At 40.4% G+C, this 17,214-nt stretch overlaps 2 protein-coding genes across 4 annotated transcripts in view; one reads left to right on the top strand and one right to left on the bottom strand.

Moving 5' to 3' along the window:
* The first annotated feature begins 2,413 nt into the window (after positions 1-2,413).
* LOC113033276 (collagen type IV alpha-3-binding protein-like) lies at positions 2,414-10,483 on the top strand. The gene is made up of 8 exons (XM_026186925.1): positions 2,414-2,765; positions 4,599-4,691; positions 5,478-5,573; positions 5,808-5,940; positions 6,031-6,101; positions 6,210-6,338; positions 8,446-8,575; positions 9,151-10,483. Exons 1-8 carry the CDS (start codon positions 2,643-2,645, stop codon positions 9,276-9,278), a joined length of 903 nt encoding a protein of 300 aa, XP_026042710.1. The 5' UTR covers positions 2,414-2,642; the 3' UTR covers positions 9,279-10,483.
* Positions 10,484-10,729: 246 nt separating this feature from the next.
* pip5k1bb (phosphatidylinositol-4-phosphate 5-kinase, type I, beta b) overlaps positions 10,730-17,214 on the bottom strand; it is a 31,487-nt gene continuing 25,002 nt past the window's right edge. For all 3 annotated transcript variants that reach the window (XM_026186922.1, XM_026186923.1, XM_026186924.1), the window contains exons 11-15: positions 16,999-17,083; positions 16,138-16,296; positions 14,172-14,298; positions 12,086-12,209; positions 10,730-11,999 (exon numbers count right to left, since the gene is read on the bottom strand). In XM_026186922.1, the coding sequence (XP_026042707.1) occupies positions 11,997-11,999; positions 12,086-12,209; positions 14,172-14,298; positions 16,138-16,296; positions 16,999-17,083 (498 nt within the window). In that variant the 3' untranslated portion in view covers positions 10,730-11,996. The remainder of the gene's footprint in view (positions 12,000-12,085; positions 12,210-14,171; positions 14,299-16,137; positions 16,297-16,998; positions 17,084-17,214) is intronic.

Raw genomic sequence — 17,214 nt, 5'->3', positions numbered from 1 at the left:
TGTACATTTACTATGATTAAACTTTTCTTGAACTTTTGGGGGGTTTGCTCTAATCACTAGTATTACAGCTACTTGTTTTGCTGCTGCTAAAGTAACTACCATGAAAGAGGAAAGAGAACAGATACTTACAGTGAAAGCACAGATGAGGTGTGGTACACTATTTCCTCTTTCTTGCCTTTTGCTGATCCTCTTGTGACGACTCTTTGTAGTTTGATGGGGGGTCAGAGCCTAAAGCTTTGAAGTCTTTACATTTCTAGATTGTTATAAAGTAGCTTTCAGAGAACACCGTGGACACAATGTATTGTACAGATAAAACGGTAAGATTTCAAATAGATTATCAATTGTGATAAATGTGAATTGACTCTTAAATGCTTGAATTTGATGACAGAAATGGGCAGATTAGATACAACAAGAGTGATGAGGAGCACTTACTAAGTCTAATTGACTTGTGTTGGACAATATTTTCAACTATCCAGATGATGTCGTTAGTTAGATGCTAAGTTGCGGCATTTGCATGTATTTGTCAGTCAGCATGCTGTTCCTGACAGATATTTGCAAAGGACCGGCCCTAGTGTCTGGTTTGAAGATTCCTCTCTTTCTTTGAGAGCTGAATGAATACATTTTGTACCCTCTAGGTTTTCTCATCTCTATTTTCAGACCCTGGTGAGGCAGGGAAAAGAAAATCTTTCTGTTCACTCAAGAGTGTCAGATTTATAAATTACTCCTGCTTGCTTTTAAGCGGAATTGTTATTAAATGTTAAATAGGATTATCATTTTATAATGTGTTCCTTATGTTCTCAGTCAGATGATTTTACATTTCAGATGCCACACTACCGTGCAGTGGTTTCCTGCACTTTGACTGATAAACTACCCCCAGTATGCCTTAGACGCCAGGAGTTCTGGCTTTCTCTACTGTTCAGCCACCAGACGTGCATTTATCAACACTGAAATCAAACTGGGTGGGGTTGGGAGGGGGAGGGTCAGCATTTCACATCATCTTACCTCAAGGTTTCAATTTCGACTGTGTTCAATGTCATCAATAGTTGGGAGTTTAGCAGTCAGTAGATCTGCATGGTTTGAAAAAAGAGATTTGAGGTTAGGAGGGATCTGGATAATTGTTTTGCAGATAATGATAAGAGCTAAATCTATGAGCGGTGTCAGCTGAAGAATGCATTTAGTCTTTTTAATTTTGATATTTTTGTCAGTAATCTACACACTTTGTATATTTCTAAGTTGTACATCAGAAGTGTTATTTGCACTAAATGTATTGCAATTTGACAATGTTCTGTAAATTAAAATTAATATACAAAAAACTAAGTGTTTTTGGTGTTTTATGGTTTAGTTTAGTTTAGTTTTTAAGTTATTACAAACACAGACCTGGAGTCAGAAAAAATGCACTTTATTGTGTCACGAAAGATCTTGAACTTGATTAAAAGCGTTGCCATCAGTGTAGGTGTTCCATAGGGATCCATTCTTGGACCTATTTTATTAACACTTTAAGTGTGTGTCTGTGTATAATCTATATCTCTGTGTATATAATATTTTTGTGTTTTTTACTGTCAGCTGCATTGTATCACATCTGTGTAATTTATGTAGAGCGTTTACATTTTCACACCACCTTCCAATGTCAGGTTTACCAAAGTAGTCCTAAATTAAGTTTTGCTTGTTACAAAATTTTTTGTTTCTACTATGGTTATTCCACCAGAATATGCTTGAATATTGTTACTGCATTCCTGAACAACACTAATTTTAGTGGTTGTATGTGATACTTGATTAATTTCTGACTTCTCAGAGACGTTCAGTGGCTTCAAATGTGGGTAAAAAGCTTGAATTAAGTTCAGTTAATGCAGTCATTTTTATTTTAATCAGGTTGTTTGATTGTTTTTTGACAGATTTCGAAAATATTCTTTTTTTCTTCTTTTTATAAAAGGTAGTTGTTTTTTTTTTTAACTTTCAGCTGTAGTCTGTATTTTACTTATTCATCAGTCCTTAAACACAATCATGGCAACATTAGAAAGAATAACTACTGACATCTAGCGGTGAATACTTTACACTACATACACTTTAATGCAAGTTAGCTCCGGTGTTGGTCCGCCTGCTGAAAATGCAAATCAGATCGCATCCAAAGGAAAAAGAGACTGTAGCCTGTGTCCAGGCAGCAAGAAAAACAGGAAAAGTCAGTTCCCCGGTCCTTTCCATGATCCAACTATCCGGATAAAAGCGGCTACTGTAAACATGTTATGAAATTCAACTCCTACAGTCACTGCTCAGTAAACATGAAACAAGTGGACAGTTTGAGGTCCTGTAACACTCTCTGTTCATGTTGACACTGATTGGCCTGTGCCTTTAAAAGAGCTCCTCATGTATGTCCTGATCTCAGCTGATCTCGACAAACCAGTTCTCTCTCTCTCTCTCTCTCTCTCTCTCTCTCTCTCTCTCTCTCTCTGTGCGTAAAGGTAAGCCGGGAAGTATTTCCTGTGAGTTAGACTACCTGAGTCAATCAACCACAAACTTATCAGTGTTTGGTTATGTATGTGAAGTTTAACTGCGGGTGTGTGGGGTAGAGACATAGAAACAGTCACAGAGCAAACACGAGGAGCGGGACACACCTACCCACACTTGTTCAGAGAGTAAGTTAGAAAATGAGTACCGGGACTTCGTTGCACAGTTCACCGAAGCAGTCACGGAAAAGTAAGAAGAAACAGCTGCTGAAGCAGGAGACTCAAAGATGGATCCCTGTGCAGACCTGCAGCCATCCAGTTACAGTAGGTCTCTGTGTCCTGGTTATACGACACATTCTATTTATTTTGTGTTGTCTGGAATGCCGACACCTCCCTTTATACCTGTTTGTTTGTGTTTGGTTCCTCTGACTTTAATAGTATTACTCTGTTGTTAGCATTACAGTTCACCGGTAGCCACACTTGATTTGTTAGTTTATCCACACAGCAATTAAAAAACAAAGTCCAGATACTTTAGCTAGTTTGCTATAATTCCTTTCTTCTAAGTCATAGATCTGAATAATACTAATTGGACTGGGATAAACTATTGAATATAATCTAACCATTTTACTTCTTCGCTGATTAGCTGTTATGTGGAATGGCAGCATTTCTTCGTGTAGACAAGGAGAGATAAGATCCAAACGGATTAATGGACAAAGATACAAAGTAGAACAGAAACGGTCACGTGGAAAGGAAAGTCAAGTCCTGTGGAAAACTGAGTGCATCCCCCAATCAATAGCTTCTAGAAGTACCTTTAGCAGTAATAACCTGAAGTCCCAAAATGATTTCTGTATGACTTTATCAGCCTTTCATATCATTATAGAGGAACTTTGGTCCACGCTTCCTTACAGCGTTGCTTCAGTTCAGTGAGGTTTGCGGGCATTTGTTTATGCGCAGCTCATTCTGGACTTTGACTGAGCCATTGCAACACCTTGATTTTTCTTCTCTTTTTTCCAGTCATTCTGCTGTAGATTTGATGCTTTGCATCAGATAATTGTCAAATTGCATGCGGGTAAAGCTTTACAGTAGCTGTGGGACAAATACTTTTATATTTGACTGAAGAAGACTTTGTTATAGAGAGGAGTTCTTGGCTGGCTGTAACGTGGCCAGATCCTGTGGCTGTAAAACAAACCCCAAATCATCACACCACCACCACCACTATGTTGATGTTTTTTATTGATATGCTGTGTTTGGCTTTCAACACACATAGTGCAGTTCTTCATGGACAAACATTCCCACTTTGGTCTTGCCTGTCCAAAGGTCTTATTAGTGATTTGTTCAGATAAGCTGTGCAGCCATGTTCTTCCTTTTTTGTTTAGAGAGAGACAAGAAGCTTTCTTGTGGCAACCCTTCCAAACAAGCCACACTCTTTCAGTGTTTTTGCACTGTCGTGAACTTTAACATTTAACATGCTAACTGAGGCCTTTAGACTGAAATGTAGCTCTTGGGGGACTGCATAGAGGCCTGTGCAAAACTTTCTTATGATTAAACACTCAAGCTATAATATTATATTAATTACTGTTCATTTTAGGTCAAAATTAGGCTGCCTCCTCCTTGCATCTTCACTGTTACACCTGTCTCCCTCTCATTCACACACACATATTAGGTCTTTCTTCTACTGTCTTTCATGTCTCTTCACTCCAGAGGATACCTCCACCTCCCCAGGCTCTCTTCCACCTGCTCCCTACTCTCATTATAGAACACATTGTTGTATGTGAACATCATAGTCAGAGCAAAATATTTACTATATTTTATAAATATTTTGCTCTTTTACAATGTTTTTCTTTTTTTTACTGTACTATACTGCTGAGTGACTGTCTTCTGCTCGTCACATACATTTCATTGCAATGTTGACCCTGTGCTAACTTGCATATGACAAATAAAACTGAACTTAAATGAACTCATAGTCTGCAGAGACTCTTCTCTAAACTCATATATCAGTCTGTCCATCACGAGAAGGGTCTCAGAGCCCAGCAACACCACCTTGAACCCATCTGTCACCCTCCTCACTGCTGTCTCAATGTTCTCATTCATGGCCTCCATAAACCCATTTCTGTCTCCTTGATCTTCTCATCTTAACTCATCTGCTCGTTCCCTCAGAGCCAGTCAAGGACGGTCTGGAAAGTTCAACTGCCTTCAGCTTCCTCCGGTCATGAATATTCCAGCATCGGCACACACAGATTTGCCAACAAGGTGGGAACCATATTTATGTTTGTTTGCTCTGTGCTATTCACCCTCCTCCTGTCCACCTTTGTTAAAATTTAAGGTAACAAGTTGCTGCTCTTATCTTTGTCTTATCATCCCTGTACAAATCAAGGTCTTCTTGGTGCTGATGACGCTGACATACCTGACCTTAATCTTAATCACATCATTTTGTGCTCACTGCAATATTAAAGTACAGATTCATATGAAATGCTACTTTTTTGGGGTTGTTATGTGTCTTCTGCTCTCCTGCTGTGGAGTCTTTTTCAGTTTTTGTAGTTTATTCCTTCTTCTTTTTAAAATCTTTCTCCGATGTACAGCTCTATATCCACTCTCCTTCCTCATCCTCGATCGAGCTAATCAGTCATCTGCTTCAGATAACATTCACTGATTCAGCCCTCAAGTGCTGTGTTTGGGAACGTCACGTAAACGCCTGCTAAACCACTCCCTGCAGGATTTCACAAACGTTTCCTGTGCTCCGAGGATCAGAGTCAGGTTGCGCTCAGTATATAGCACCACCTGACTATACAGGAAGTCAAAATTCTGGGAGAAATCAGGGACCGTGACGCGTTGTTGAGGTTTTGAACACACCCAAGCAATATCAAGTGTGTAATATTTATTTAGTTGGATAGTAAATTTGCTTAAGACATTTCTGGGATTCATGGCTTCTCTTATTTTTATCAACACCTCTGTTTAAAAAAACTAAATACACAGGTAGAAGGTGTGATGATCGCTCAGGCATATAAATACTGTAATGCTATAATATCTGACTCTTAGGTGGAGGAAACTGTGCAGAATCACATGGCTTACTCCATCCAGGAGGAGGGTGGAGGTGCCAACTGGCAACTGGTAGCAGAAGAAGGGGCGATGAAGGTGAGGACAGAAAACATGAATTATTTCTGTTGTTTGCTGTGAATATTTAAATCTCATTCACATTTTAAAATGTACTGCAGTAGTAACTTATTTGTGCTACAGTGAAAAAATACGCCGCTGAAATACACGGTGATTTAAAACTTTTAAAAGCCTGAGAAAAATCATCTTAGTTTTTAGTAACGGGTGAAGTTGTTAGTGTGTTTATAATATTCTGTCTGTGGTGCTGTGTAACAGGTATACAGGAGGGAAGTGGAGGAGAACGGCATCGTCCTGGATCCCCTCAAAGCGACACATGCTGTGAAGGGGGTAACTGGACATGAGGTCTGCCACTACTTCTGGGACACTGCAGTCCGATTGGACTGGGAGAGTAAGATCTGTGTTTTAGTCCAACATATTATTACTATTTGACTTTCCTTGTGTTATTGCCATGACCTGATGTGAACTCTCCCTCCCACAGCCACCGTTGAAAATTTCCACGTTGTGGAAAAGCTCTCTGATAATGCCGTCATTGTCTACCAGACGCACAAGGTATACTGAGTGCACACTGCACAGTGAAACACAATGCACATTTCATCAGTTATATTGCACAGCCTGTTTTTGATTGATTGAATTGATCACGTGTCTCCTTTGTTTTAGACAGTGTGGCCTGTCGCTCAGAGAGATGTGCTCTTCCTGTCAGTCATCAGGATGATTCCACCGAGAAATGAAAGTGAACCCGACACATGGATCGTCTGCAACATCTCTGTGGAGCATGATGATGTACCTGTAAGATTAACCCTCAGAGGCTTCCCTTGTGTTTTTAGCGCTAGACTGTTGTGCTGTGTTCATTTAATTAATAGATGATGTTCAGGACATTTTGTGCCATTCAGTTTTTTATTTTCTGTTATTTCTTTTATTTCTTTTATTTTCTATTTTCTGCTGTGCTGAATGAATATAGCTGATATTTGCCAAAAGATATATTTTTTAAATTTTAGAATAGTTGTCTCAACTCCTTAAATTAGCTTAAAATGGTTAGGCTATGCACATCCACATTTGATCTAAGGCCAAAAAATGCCCCATTGAAAGCTATTGAAATTCGCTTCAATTTAAAATGTTTAGATTTGTCCACCAGATGGCGCTACTCTTCTGTTTTCTGCAGGGGTGTCTTGTCACTGAACTGATAAGTTAGTGCCGCTACTGATGTTGGATAATTGTGTGTGTGTGTGTGTGTGTGTGTGTGTGTGTGTGTGTGTGTGTGTGTGTGTGTGTGTGTGTGTGTGTCCAACTTAAAGTCTTCTCTTTCTTTTTTTTCCCAATTAGTAATTGTTTTGGTGAAAAAATCTGACACTGTACAAAAAATGCATGAAAATCAACAGTACGGCTAATCATTAACCCATCTCACAGCCTAACAAAAATAGTAATAATAGTCGTATAATCATAATAATAAGTTTTTTTACATGTATATTTCAGGCTGAAGTAGTTTTAAAACTACAGCATATCAGCATTAGCACATCAAACCAACTGTCAGACACAGCGGTGGAGGAATGATGTTTCGGAGTCACAGGAACCTGAGCACCTTTCATGAACTCATGAAGTATTATAGAGTCAAATCTGACACTGGCAGCTAAAGCTTGGGTCACGCGACAGGACAATGATCCCGAGCACAATCATGTGAGAGGCTCATAAAGTCATACACAAGACAATTACTTCGGGTTACAGCAGAGTCCCAGTGCTAAGCACTTGAGTTAAAGGCAGCTTTACTTCTTTTTAGGTTTGTGAAGGTGAAACATCTTTCCTTTTGACATGATGACAGGGTGAGTCAAAAACTCTCAGGACCACCCCCAAGGTGACAATCAGAACAGAATCAGAACACTTTATTGATCCTTAGGAGAAATTATTTTGGTTACAGTGCTCCAGTACAAACAGTAACAAAGACAGACATTACAAAAAGTAAGAAATACCACAATATATACATACATATAAGTTACTTATTGATAAATATCTGAATAAGAAAGAAGGGAATGTGCAAAAGGGGTGTAGCTATTGCAGTATACAGTGTGCTAAGTGGATGAGTTGTACAGGGAGATGGCCACAGGCAGGAATGATTTCCTGTGTCGTTCAGTGGTGCTTTTTGGTAATCTTAGTCTCTTGCTGAACTTCTTCTGTGACTGACCAGCATGTCATGGAGTGGGTGGGAGGAATTATCCAACATTGCCTTTATCTTGGACAACATTCACCTCTCCAACACCACCTCAAGAGAGTCCAGCTCCATCCCCACAACATTACTGGCCTTGCGGATCAGTTTATTGAGTCTCTTACCATCAGCAACCCTCAATTTACTCCCCAAGCATACAACAGCATAGAGGATCGCACTGGCCACAACAGACTTGTAGAAAATCCCAAGCATTGTCCGGCAGATGTTGAAGGACCTCAGTCGCCTCAAAAAATAGAGGCGACTCTGGCCAATCCCAGTAGAGGTTAAATATTTGTGAAAAATCTTAATGAAAGTAAAAACACGTCCAGTTGCCTTCAGCTCGAGTGCTTAAGCGTGCCATGACCTGGATGACTGAAAACAGACATAAGCACTGCTCCTGGTATAAGAACAACTCTTACATTTGAGGTTTAATACATTATGCCTGACAAAGAAAGCTGGGTAAACATACTGCTTATGCATATTTTTCTCTTCACACCTCCAAGTGCTGTAACAGTGCATCTAGTTCATGTTAGTATCAAACATCATCTTGTCAAACAAGGCTTATTGAGTAAATGGGAGAACAATGTTAACCAAAGTCTGTCAGTCATATCATTTACAGTGAGATATGTGTCTGTTTTGGGGGATTTAATTTGTTTTTACTCCTATTTATTTATTTATTCATGTATTTTTCACTTTCAGCTAACAAACCGGTGTGTTCGTGCCAAACTTAATGTTGCAATGATCTGCCAAACGCTGGTTAGTCCACCAGAGGGCGACAAAGAGATCAGCAGAGACAACATCTCGTGCAGGGTCAGCTATGTTGCCAATGGTAAGTGCCTCTTAAGAGCATCTGGATTTGATCTCAGCAGACAGCAGAACAAAGCCTCTATTTAGTCTTACAGTCCTCACATGTATCACTAGATTTTGTACACGACAGATGAGAAAAGCACACTTTGAATGTCTGAATGTTTGGTTATTCAGTCTAATGGAAGTGTTTGTTAGACCATCAAAGAAAATATAGAATTGGTTATTCATTCGTTTGAATGACTGACATGCCATTCTTTGTTTTGGCCCTTTTTTGTTTTTGTTAAATGAATTTTGGAGTTTTGACACGAGGATGACCCAGCCTGGGGTATTACTTTGAAATTGTAGTCCAGACTGCAACTTCTGCCCCTGCAGACAAGCAGGTTATTACATAAAGCAGCGCTGCAGGATGAATAAGCCAGTTTATTGTCAGAGATGCCGAGCGAGTCGAGGGAGTTCATTTAAAAACATAAATATTAAATCACCACGTCCCGCCAGAGGGCATCCCACACAGCTGCCTGTGCAGGTTTATTATTAATAGTTTTATCATAAGTCAGCGGGAACACACTGTTTCCTGATTATATTCCTGTGTGACTGCAGTGAACCCCGGAGGCTGGTTTCCAGCATCAATCCTCAGACCTGTGGCCAAGAGAGAGTATCCCAAGTTCCTCAAACGCTTCAGCTCCTACGTCCAGGAGAAAACCGCTGGGAAGCCCATCCTTTTCTGAATTCAACGAGGTAACCAGGACCCCAAGCACAACTTGACTGGCAGCTACATCTTCTATAATTATAATTAATTATATTTGTATATTTTTGTTTTATTGGGTTAATTTAATTACCATGCATACCATCTTTGACCTTTTAAGTTTAACTAAGTTCATGATTTTTTTTCTTTTTTGAGATTGGATTGATTTTATTGAAGTGAACGAGGTAAGATCTACAGAATCTGTAATTATTCAGATGCCCCTCGAGCTTTAAAACAAAAGTAGTTGTTTATGATCTTAGCTAGATCATGCTGGTCATGGGCGCTTTTGTATGTAACCACAAGAATTTCATGAGGTGATTTTTTTTTTTTTTTGGGTAAATTATTTCGTGCATTTCTATTGATTATCCATTTCCTGACTTTTTTTTGGGGGGGGGTCTTGCTCTAATTGGTAATATTACAGCTGCTTTTTTCTCCTTTTTTGGTACTGCTAAACTTCACTAAAGGTCAATTAAACAAACAAAAAAACCTAAACTGATATTTACAGCAAAAGCACTGATGAGGTGGGAACACTTTCACTTCTTCCCTCCCTCTCGTGACGACTCTTTGCAGTTTGATGGCCTAAAGCTTTGAAATCTTTAATATTGTTATAAAGTAGCTTTCAGAGAGCACAGTGGACACGGTGTATTGTACAGAGAAAACTCTAGATGTCAAATAAATTATCACTTGTGACTCTTAAACACTTGAATTTATTGACAGAAACAGTCAGAAGAAATATAGCTTGGGCGATGAGGAGCATTTAACTTTGGTTTGGTGCCTTTTTCATATGAGTGTTAAAAGGCTTAAACTAAAACCATACCTCTGAAAATGGTCGGGTACAAGGAATGGACTGAAACTGTATTTAAAATAAATTAAAATTGTATTTTTTTTTATTTTATTTTTTATAAAAGCAGCCAATGTCTAAAGAAAATCTTTGGAAGAGCCCAGAGAGCCATTTCTGAAAACCACTTTAAAAAATTACAAGAAAATCTGGAGGCAAATGTCACGAAATGAGGCGTGGCTGCAGACGTTTTGCACAGTGTTGTAGCTACATGAGCAGAATGCATTTAGTGATTTCAGTTTTGTCTGTATTTTAAATAGTTTGTATATTTTTAAACTGTATATGAGAAATTTTATTTGACAGTAAATGTTTTGCAATGTTCTGTAAATTAAAGTTAATATACAGCAGAACCGATCGTATTCTTTTCCTCACACTGGCGTGACAATGAAACTGGTTTCTGTGGAAAGCCGCAATAATCAGCGTTGGAACAGAATCAGGTCACGGCCGTTTCTACGTGGAGTTTACGTGTTACCACCGTGTTTGCATGCCTAGGGTTTCTACCCATACTCTCACTAAAGACCGCCACTTCCTAAACATCCACAGCTATGACCTGCAAACGCATGACATGAAATGTTTTGAGCATTCACAGGCAGACACAGAGTTTAAATTTTTTATTTATAGGAGTCTCTTCTTTATATAAATACGCATTGTCTATACATTCAGCGATGAAAGTATATTTTCAGCAAATGGTAAAATATTGGGATTTACATAATAAATTATGGTCTCAACTGACGTGATCGTGGAGTTCAAACACTTATAGCTGGATATGATTTTGATGGAGCGGTACTGGACCGCCACCGAGTGTCTCAGAACTTGAACTTAAAGAGGACACACTTATTCAGTATCAAAGGATATCCTGAGTAAAAGCATCTTCAGTCATGACGCAAACCTCATGAAACTAGTAGTTCCACATCAAACAGAAAAAAAAATATCTACAGTGTTGCTTCATTGTCTTTGTACATGTAGTGTCAACGACAAAACAAGTGTGCATTTGAATAATAAAGATTTTTTAAAAAGTGCATGTTCACACATCTGTGCTTCTATCAGGTAGCCCACCCGCCTAAAGCAGTGTCCTTGGAGAAATCTGTCTTACAGAAATCATAACATGGCAAAAGTGCCTCCTGCTCCGGGCTTCAGACGAGGCCTGGCCGCAGTCTTTGCTCGCTTCACGCTCCTCTCCGGGCGGCACAGTTAGGAAAAAATGCAGGCCGCTTAAACCGGATCGCACCTCGGGTTTGGCCTCGGCAGCTTCAGTATCTAGTCTGTTCACAGGAGTCTTTCCTGGTAGGTGTTGGATGCGGCTACAAAACCAACTTGTGTCCTTCGTTTGACAACGCGGCGTCCCTCCTCATTGGGGACAAAGATGCCACCATAAATTCAGTGTAAACATTTCTCATTTTAACAGCAACTAAAGCAGTCGCGAATCGTAAAAGTGTCCTTCATGTCTTTCTGAACAGCAGGGAAAGAAAAAAAAACCCAAACCAAACATCTAAACACATGAATGGTTTGCATCTACCGTCTCCTCAAATATGCTGAAGTTGTTTTGTAGGCCTTGAAAACAGTACACACATATAAAACCTAATGGTGCCGCGGCATTGACGCATGTTCCCAAAGCTCAGTCTGATGTACAGCACGTGACACGGTATGTTGCATGGTTCCTCGCAGATCTCCTTCACTTTGACTTTTCGTCCAACAACCAGTGGAAATCTCAGTACTTTTTTTGATGTGTTGGCAAAGACAAGTGGTAACATGGATCTAGCAGCACTGAAAGTGAGTCAAACGCCAGCATGGCCTGTCCAGTGGGGGTGTGGCGATTGTCTTATGCTTGGCAGGAGAAAATGAATGTTTGTAAAGCTGCTCCTTTCACTGTGAAACAAAGAGAATAAGTCAGTATATCCAGCTGAAGCCTAGTCAATATTTAAACAAGAATAACCTGAAATAAATGAACCCACCAGGTAGACGTCAAGAACCGATCCGTCATCTCGATCCATGTCCACGTCCATGGTGCTCTGCTCCGACGTAAGGCAGATGGCACTGTCCTCCAGGGTGAAGGTGGAGCTGGATGCGACGTCATCCCTGAAAAACACGGTCGCACGTTAACTTGTAGACGGACCTGAGAGCTTATCATCTGCGTCAAAGCCCCGGTTAGAGCAGGGCAGCTGTATAAACAGTGCTGGAAAAGGGATTGGAAAAAAACCCCTTAACAAACGAACCGCAGATTTATTGCGGACTCTGACGTAAAGAGACAAAGAAACCTGTCTGGTGTCGGGACGTAGAGGCTCATTGTCTCAGAAACGCCAAACGGGAGGTTGAAATTGAGAGGAATTGCTGGGAGAGAGAGTCCTACAGATTTCTCAATGTGGAGTAAGAGATACAAGTGAGCTTTAAAAGAGATTTCTTCCAGGAAATTACAGACCTAAAAAGTTAACTCCTTCATTTTGGTTTCCACTGGAGGGAACTTACATCCACAGAAATTCCAATTTTCTATCCTTTCTAAGAAAAACTGTAGCATATTGCACTCTGACAGAAAATATGTTCTTTTTCATGCATGTACGCATTCAACGAATGAGATCCAGCTAACGCGCAGCCCACAGATCTTGGAAATTCCTTGCAGTAGTTGAATTGGACGAGGAGGAATGGGGGGAGGGACTTATTAAAAATGGATCAAAAGCGTAATGCTGAAATAGAGTGCTATTAGACTGAATCCATACAGGAGTCAGATAAATGGATTTGAACGTAGCTCGCACATTCGTACTGCAAAATTCATCCTGGCTTTAGTTGCAGTCTCTGGTTCACCACTAGGGGGCAACAAAAGATCGTTTTCCCTTATATGCACATCAGCAGACTTCCTGATAAATTCAGGAATGTGTTTTTGCCCTTTTCTAACATATGACACACTATGTTAGGGGTTCAAAGAGATGTAATCCAATTAGAACAAGAGCAGCATGTTGCTATAGTTGTAGAGATAACAGATGGATGTGAGACATACGGATAAGCTACAGCTTTATTAATATATATATATATATATATATATATATATATATATATATATATATATATATATATATATATATATATATATATATATATATATATATATATATATGTTTTTTTTTTCTAGATAGATAGATAGATAGATAGATAGATAGATAGATGTGACACTTCAAAAGTGTGTTACTAAAATAAAAGGCAGAGCGGCTGTCAGACAGGGATTATTGTTGGCTGATATACAGTCTCCACAGCGCCGCTTGTCCTCTTTTGTCACCGTATTTGTGCAGCGTAATGGCACAGAGTAAGAGTGTGTCAAAGCTGCTGTTTAAATATTTATAAAAACAGTTGACAGAACAATGTCAGGGCAGCAGCAGGTGACTGATGAAGGGACAAGACCGGGCAAGTCACACAATGCAGCCTCAGAAAGCAAGCTGAACTCGACACTGTTGGACAGGAGGAGCACTGAAAGGTGGAAGGGAAGAAAAAAATGCAAAGGGCAGGGGATGCAGGGCTTAGAGGCTTTTAGCAGGACAGGAAATAAAGCTTTAACACACTTTCTCTCTCCACACTGGTAAAAGTCACAATGAAACCTGTTAATGTAACACTCTGATTGTGTTAAAAATCAGGGTTTCAACTATTAGTCAATGCTGTGCCATTAAAGCATTTCATTAAGGGACGCTTGAGCCATCCAAAGTCATTCCTGCCACAAGAGTCCAATCAAATAAAAGTTTTCCTGGCATCCACTACAACACCACGCATCCTGATTCATATGTTGTCTATGAAGCGTGCACGTGTACTTGGATGCATGCAGGCAAACTAAGTGAGTAACATGCTCCATGACGCACGTCACCAATAAGACCGTGTGACGTAGACGCACAGGTAACAATAAGGCGGGAGTGCCCGAGCATGTGCGTGAGTGTACATGTCAGGCGTGACTTCCTTCTTTTCTTCGTGGCCTTGCGTCATGGTTTAAGGTGATCAGCTTAACATTTCAGGATCATGTGAGTGTAGGAAAACAAGGAAACGTCAACACAGGAGACACTGTACCTGTCCTCTGTTTGGTTTTCCACGTTTACAAAGATGGAGGAGGTGGAGATAGTTCCCATGGAGGAGCCCTCGTAGAAGGATGGGTTGGCTGGGACAATGTCGGGGCGCAGATATGAACCGAACACGGCTGAGGAGGAAAAAAGAAAACTAAATTTTAAACATGTGACGGTTTCCTATCTCAGGTGCGCTCAGTTTTAACTTACATGGTGCCAATAAATACAAACAGTCATCTAAAGATGCTTCCTAGTGACGGGAAAGGCCCCACAAAATCACAGAGAAAAACCTAACGATTCAGCAATCTAACTATGAGCAAACACTTGGCGACAGGAAGAGCGAGGGCGAGGGCGGCCATCTGCCACAACAGCCTGATGTTAGAGCGCACCATAAAACAGTAAAACAATAAACACTCCTGTGCCTTCAGACTTTCAAACTCCACAATCCAGGTAAGCGCATTTTGACCTCTACGGTTGGGCGATCCCACACATTTTACAACTTTAGGCTGAGTACTTCGGCTCCAGATAAGTGTGGGAACACCAAACGCTGTAAAATCAGAGTTCCCCCTTAAAAGGAAGCATTTCCTGGAAGCTGAGCTGAATAAAATCTAAAGCTGACACTGGATGTATCCTAGGAAAAGTGAGTATGTTTTTCCTGTAATTCTGCCGTGTCTTTGCAGACTTCAAAACCTAATCATCGACACAAGGCAGCGAATGAGAGTTTAATGCAACTGATTAGATTAGGGTGTCAAACATAAGGCCTAGGGGCCAGAATCGAAAAGGCGAAGACTCTGATCCAGCCCACGAGACATCTTTGGAGATTGTGAAGCAGAGCATAAATTTTGGACTTTTACCTGTATTTTCATACATTTTACAGATGTCCTACTGATAAAGATCCCCTCCCACAGCCATTCATATGACACTAAAGTAATGAAGTAATAGATAAATGACTGAATGACATTCAAGTTCCTATAGACATTTCTGTGAATTAAACATTACAGGGCAGTCTGGGGGAATGAGCTACTACAATTCTGTACTTTTACACATTTTGTTTTTACCATTAAAGGCCAAAGAGTCGTAGTGACAGATTTCTTTCATTAACTACAGCCGAATTTCTTTATCATGAAAAAAACAAACCAAAAACGGAGACATACTGTTAAACACACACTTTTTTTCTCATATTGAGATGGAAATGGATTAAATATGTAGATAAAATTCTTTACACTGACAGAAATGGGATTTTCGCTGGTCCAGCCCACTTCAGATCAAAGCAGCAGCATGTGCGACACACTTTGTTTAGATGCTTCCGGTTAAACTGACATACGAGCCACTCCCTTTAGAGTGAAAACCGATTTCCTGCCCTTCCCGAGACCCCTTCAGTGACCATAAGAGCGAAGGAAAGTTTAACAACCCAAACGGATTTATAGTTTGTTGCATCACAGCTGGAGATACAGCTGGGGCAGGGCTCGATTAGAGGAGAGGACAAATGACCCCCGTGACTTATCTTTCTGCTCCACACCCACATTTCTTCCGGTGTGCTGTTGGCTAAATAACTCGCCTTATCAAACACAAAGATCACACAGATGTAGCTGCTTTATCACGTAAGAATGTAGGGGGAGCTCAATCTAAGGATGGTTTATACACAGTTTGTACACACAAATACTGTAACTGATGTAATGTTAATAGGAAGGTAACCTCTGTTTATTTCCATCAAAGCCAAACAATACATCAACCACTGACTGCTTCCTCCTCTTGGGAAGTGCTGAGAGGACAACATTTTTATGGCTGAGTGGAAGCAGCTCTTTAGTGGCCTCGAGTGTTTCTAAAAAGCTCTAATAAGCCGCAAAACGAAGCTTGAAGAGGCAGACGTGGCGAGGATTAAGGTAAAATGTCAAGTGCTTTTTATGATCTACCAATCCCACCCCCACTTCCTTGGCACAGATGCTGATCTGTCAAACTCTTGTTTTGTGTACCTTGTCCATCCAGGCTGGCGAGGCTGCGCGCTCCTACCAGCCGGTCCCTCCTGTCCTCCTCGTTCCTCTCATCCGCTTGCGATGAAAGGATCTCCTGTGAGCACGACTTCAGAGCAGGGATGGAAGTGCGGGTCCTCTTTGAAGGGGAGAATCGAATTGCTGTGGAGCCAAAATTTTAAAAAAAAGGAGCACATGAGTCAGGTAAAGGACCACAATCTGATATTCAGGGACTTGGAGGCGAGGGAGACAAAAACTGCAATAATTAGGGGGAGATAAATCAAATCAGTGTTCACACAGAGGAAAACTTCAATGCCCTGCTTCCAAAATTAGAAGCTATTAAACTGTTAAAATGCACAATGACGCTGACACAAATGTCCCCTAAGCCACTTCTTATTCTGCCTCCTGAGCAGGGCGTGAAATAAAATCCTTTCCTGTCATCTCCCTCTGTCGGGACTTGGCAATGGTTAACAGCGCAGCTAAATCCTCAAATCAGTGCCTCAGCCATATGTATTTCCACAGAGGGGGTCCGACATGGTAACATTTGTTTCTATATTTGATGTTCCAAAACAGCTTCCTGGTTTCACCTAAAGCCACACCCAGGACACTGAGAATAGATGCTACGGATAAAACTATTAAAAAACTATTTTCCTATCTCGGAGTTTACGGATCATGTGCTTCAAAAGCTTATCCAATAGCCAACTCTAAAAGACCCAGTGCCATTTCAGTGACATCAAAATACCCAGTAATTCATAAGATAAACTGCCTACAGTTTCATTCCTGTTACCAGAGCAGGATTTCCAGCTTTCCACATTTTGTTTCCTCCTTTAGTTTCACATGACCATGATCAGTCAGCTGACTTACGCTGAGTCTTCCTGAAGACCCGTGTGCTCATGAACTTCAGGAAGCGGCTGGCGTAAAACCCGGGCCGGTGGACTGAGACGGAGTCCTGAGGACAAATCAGAAAGGGAGGAAAGAAAAAAAAAAGAAAAAGAAAAAAGAAGTCAGGTTTTTATCAGACAGCCACGGGTAATTTTAAAGAGGACGTAACAAAATAAAAGGCTCATTCATAAAAGCTGC

The sequence above is a fragment of the Astatotilapia calliptera genome, chromosome 12 (assembly GCF_900246225.1).
Source record: "Astatotilapia calliptera chromosome 12, fAstCal1.2, whole genome shotgun sequence".
NCBI classification, from domain to species: Eukaryota; Metazoa; Chordata; class Actinopteri; order Cichliformes; family Cichlidae; genus Astatotilapia; species Astatotilapia calliptera.
The sequence above is the reverse complement of the archived record's forward strand: the minus strand, read 5'-3'. Positions and strand labels throughout refer to the sequence as shown.

Coding starts and splice junctions, on each gene's coding strand:
- LOC113033276 (XM_026186925.1), top strand. CDS start 2,643: ATGAGTACCGGGACTTCGTTGCACAGTTCACCGAAGCAGTCACGGAAA. Junction 2,766..4,598: donor CCTGCAGCCATCCAGTTACA/GTAGGTCTCTGT, acceptor TCGTTCCCTCAG/AGCCAGTCAAGGACGGTCTG. Junction 4,692..5,477: donor CACACAGATTTGCCAACAAG/GTGGGAACCATA, acceptor TCTGACTCTTAG/GTGGAGGAAACTGTGCAGAA.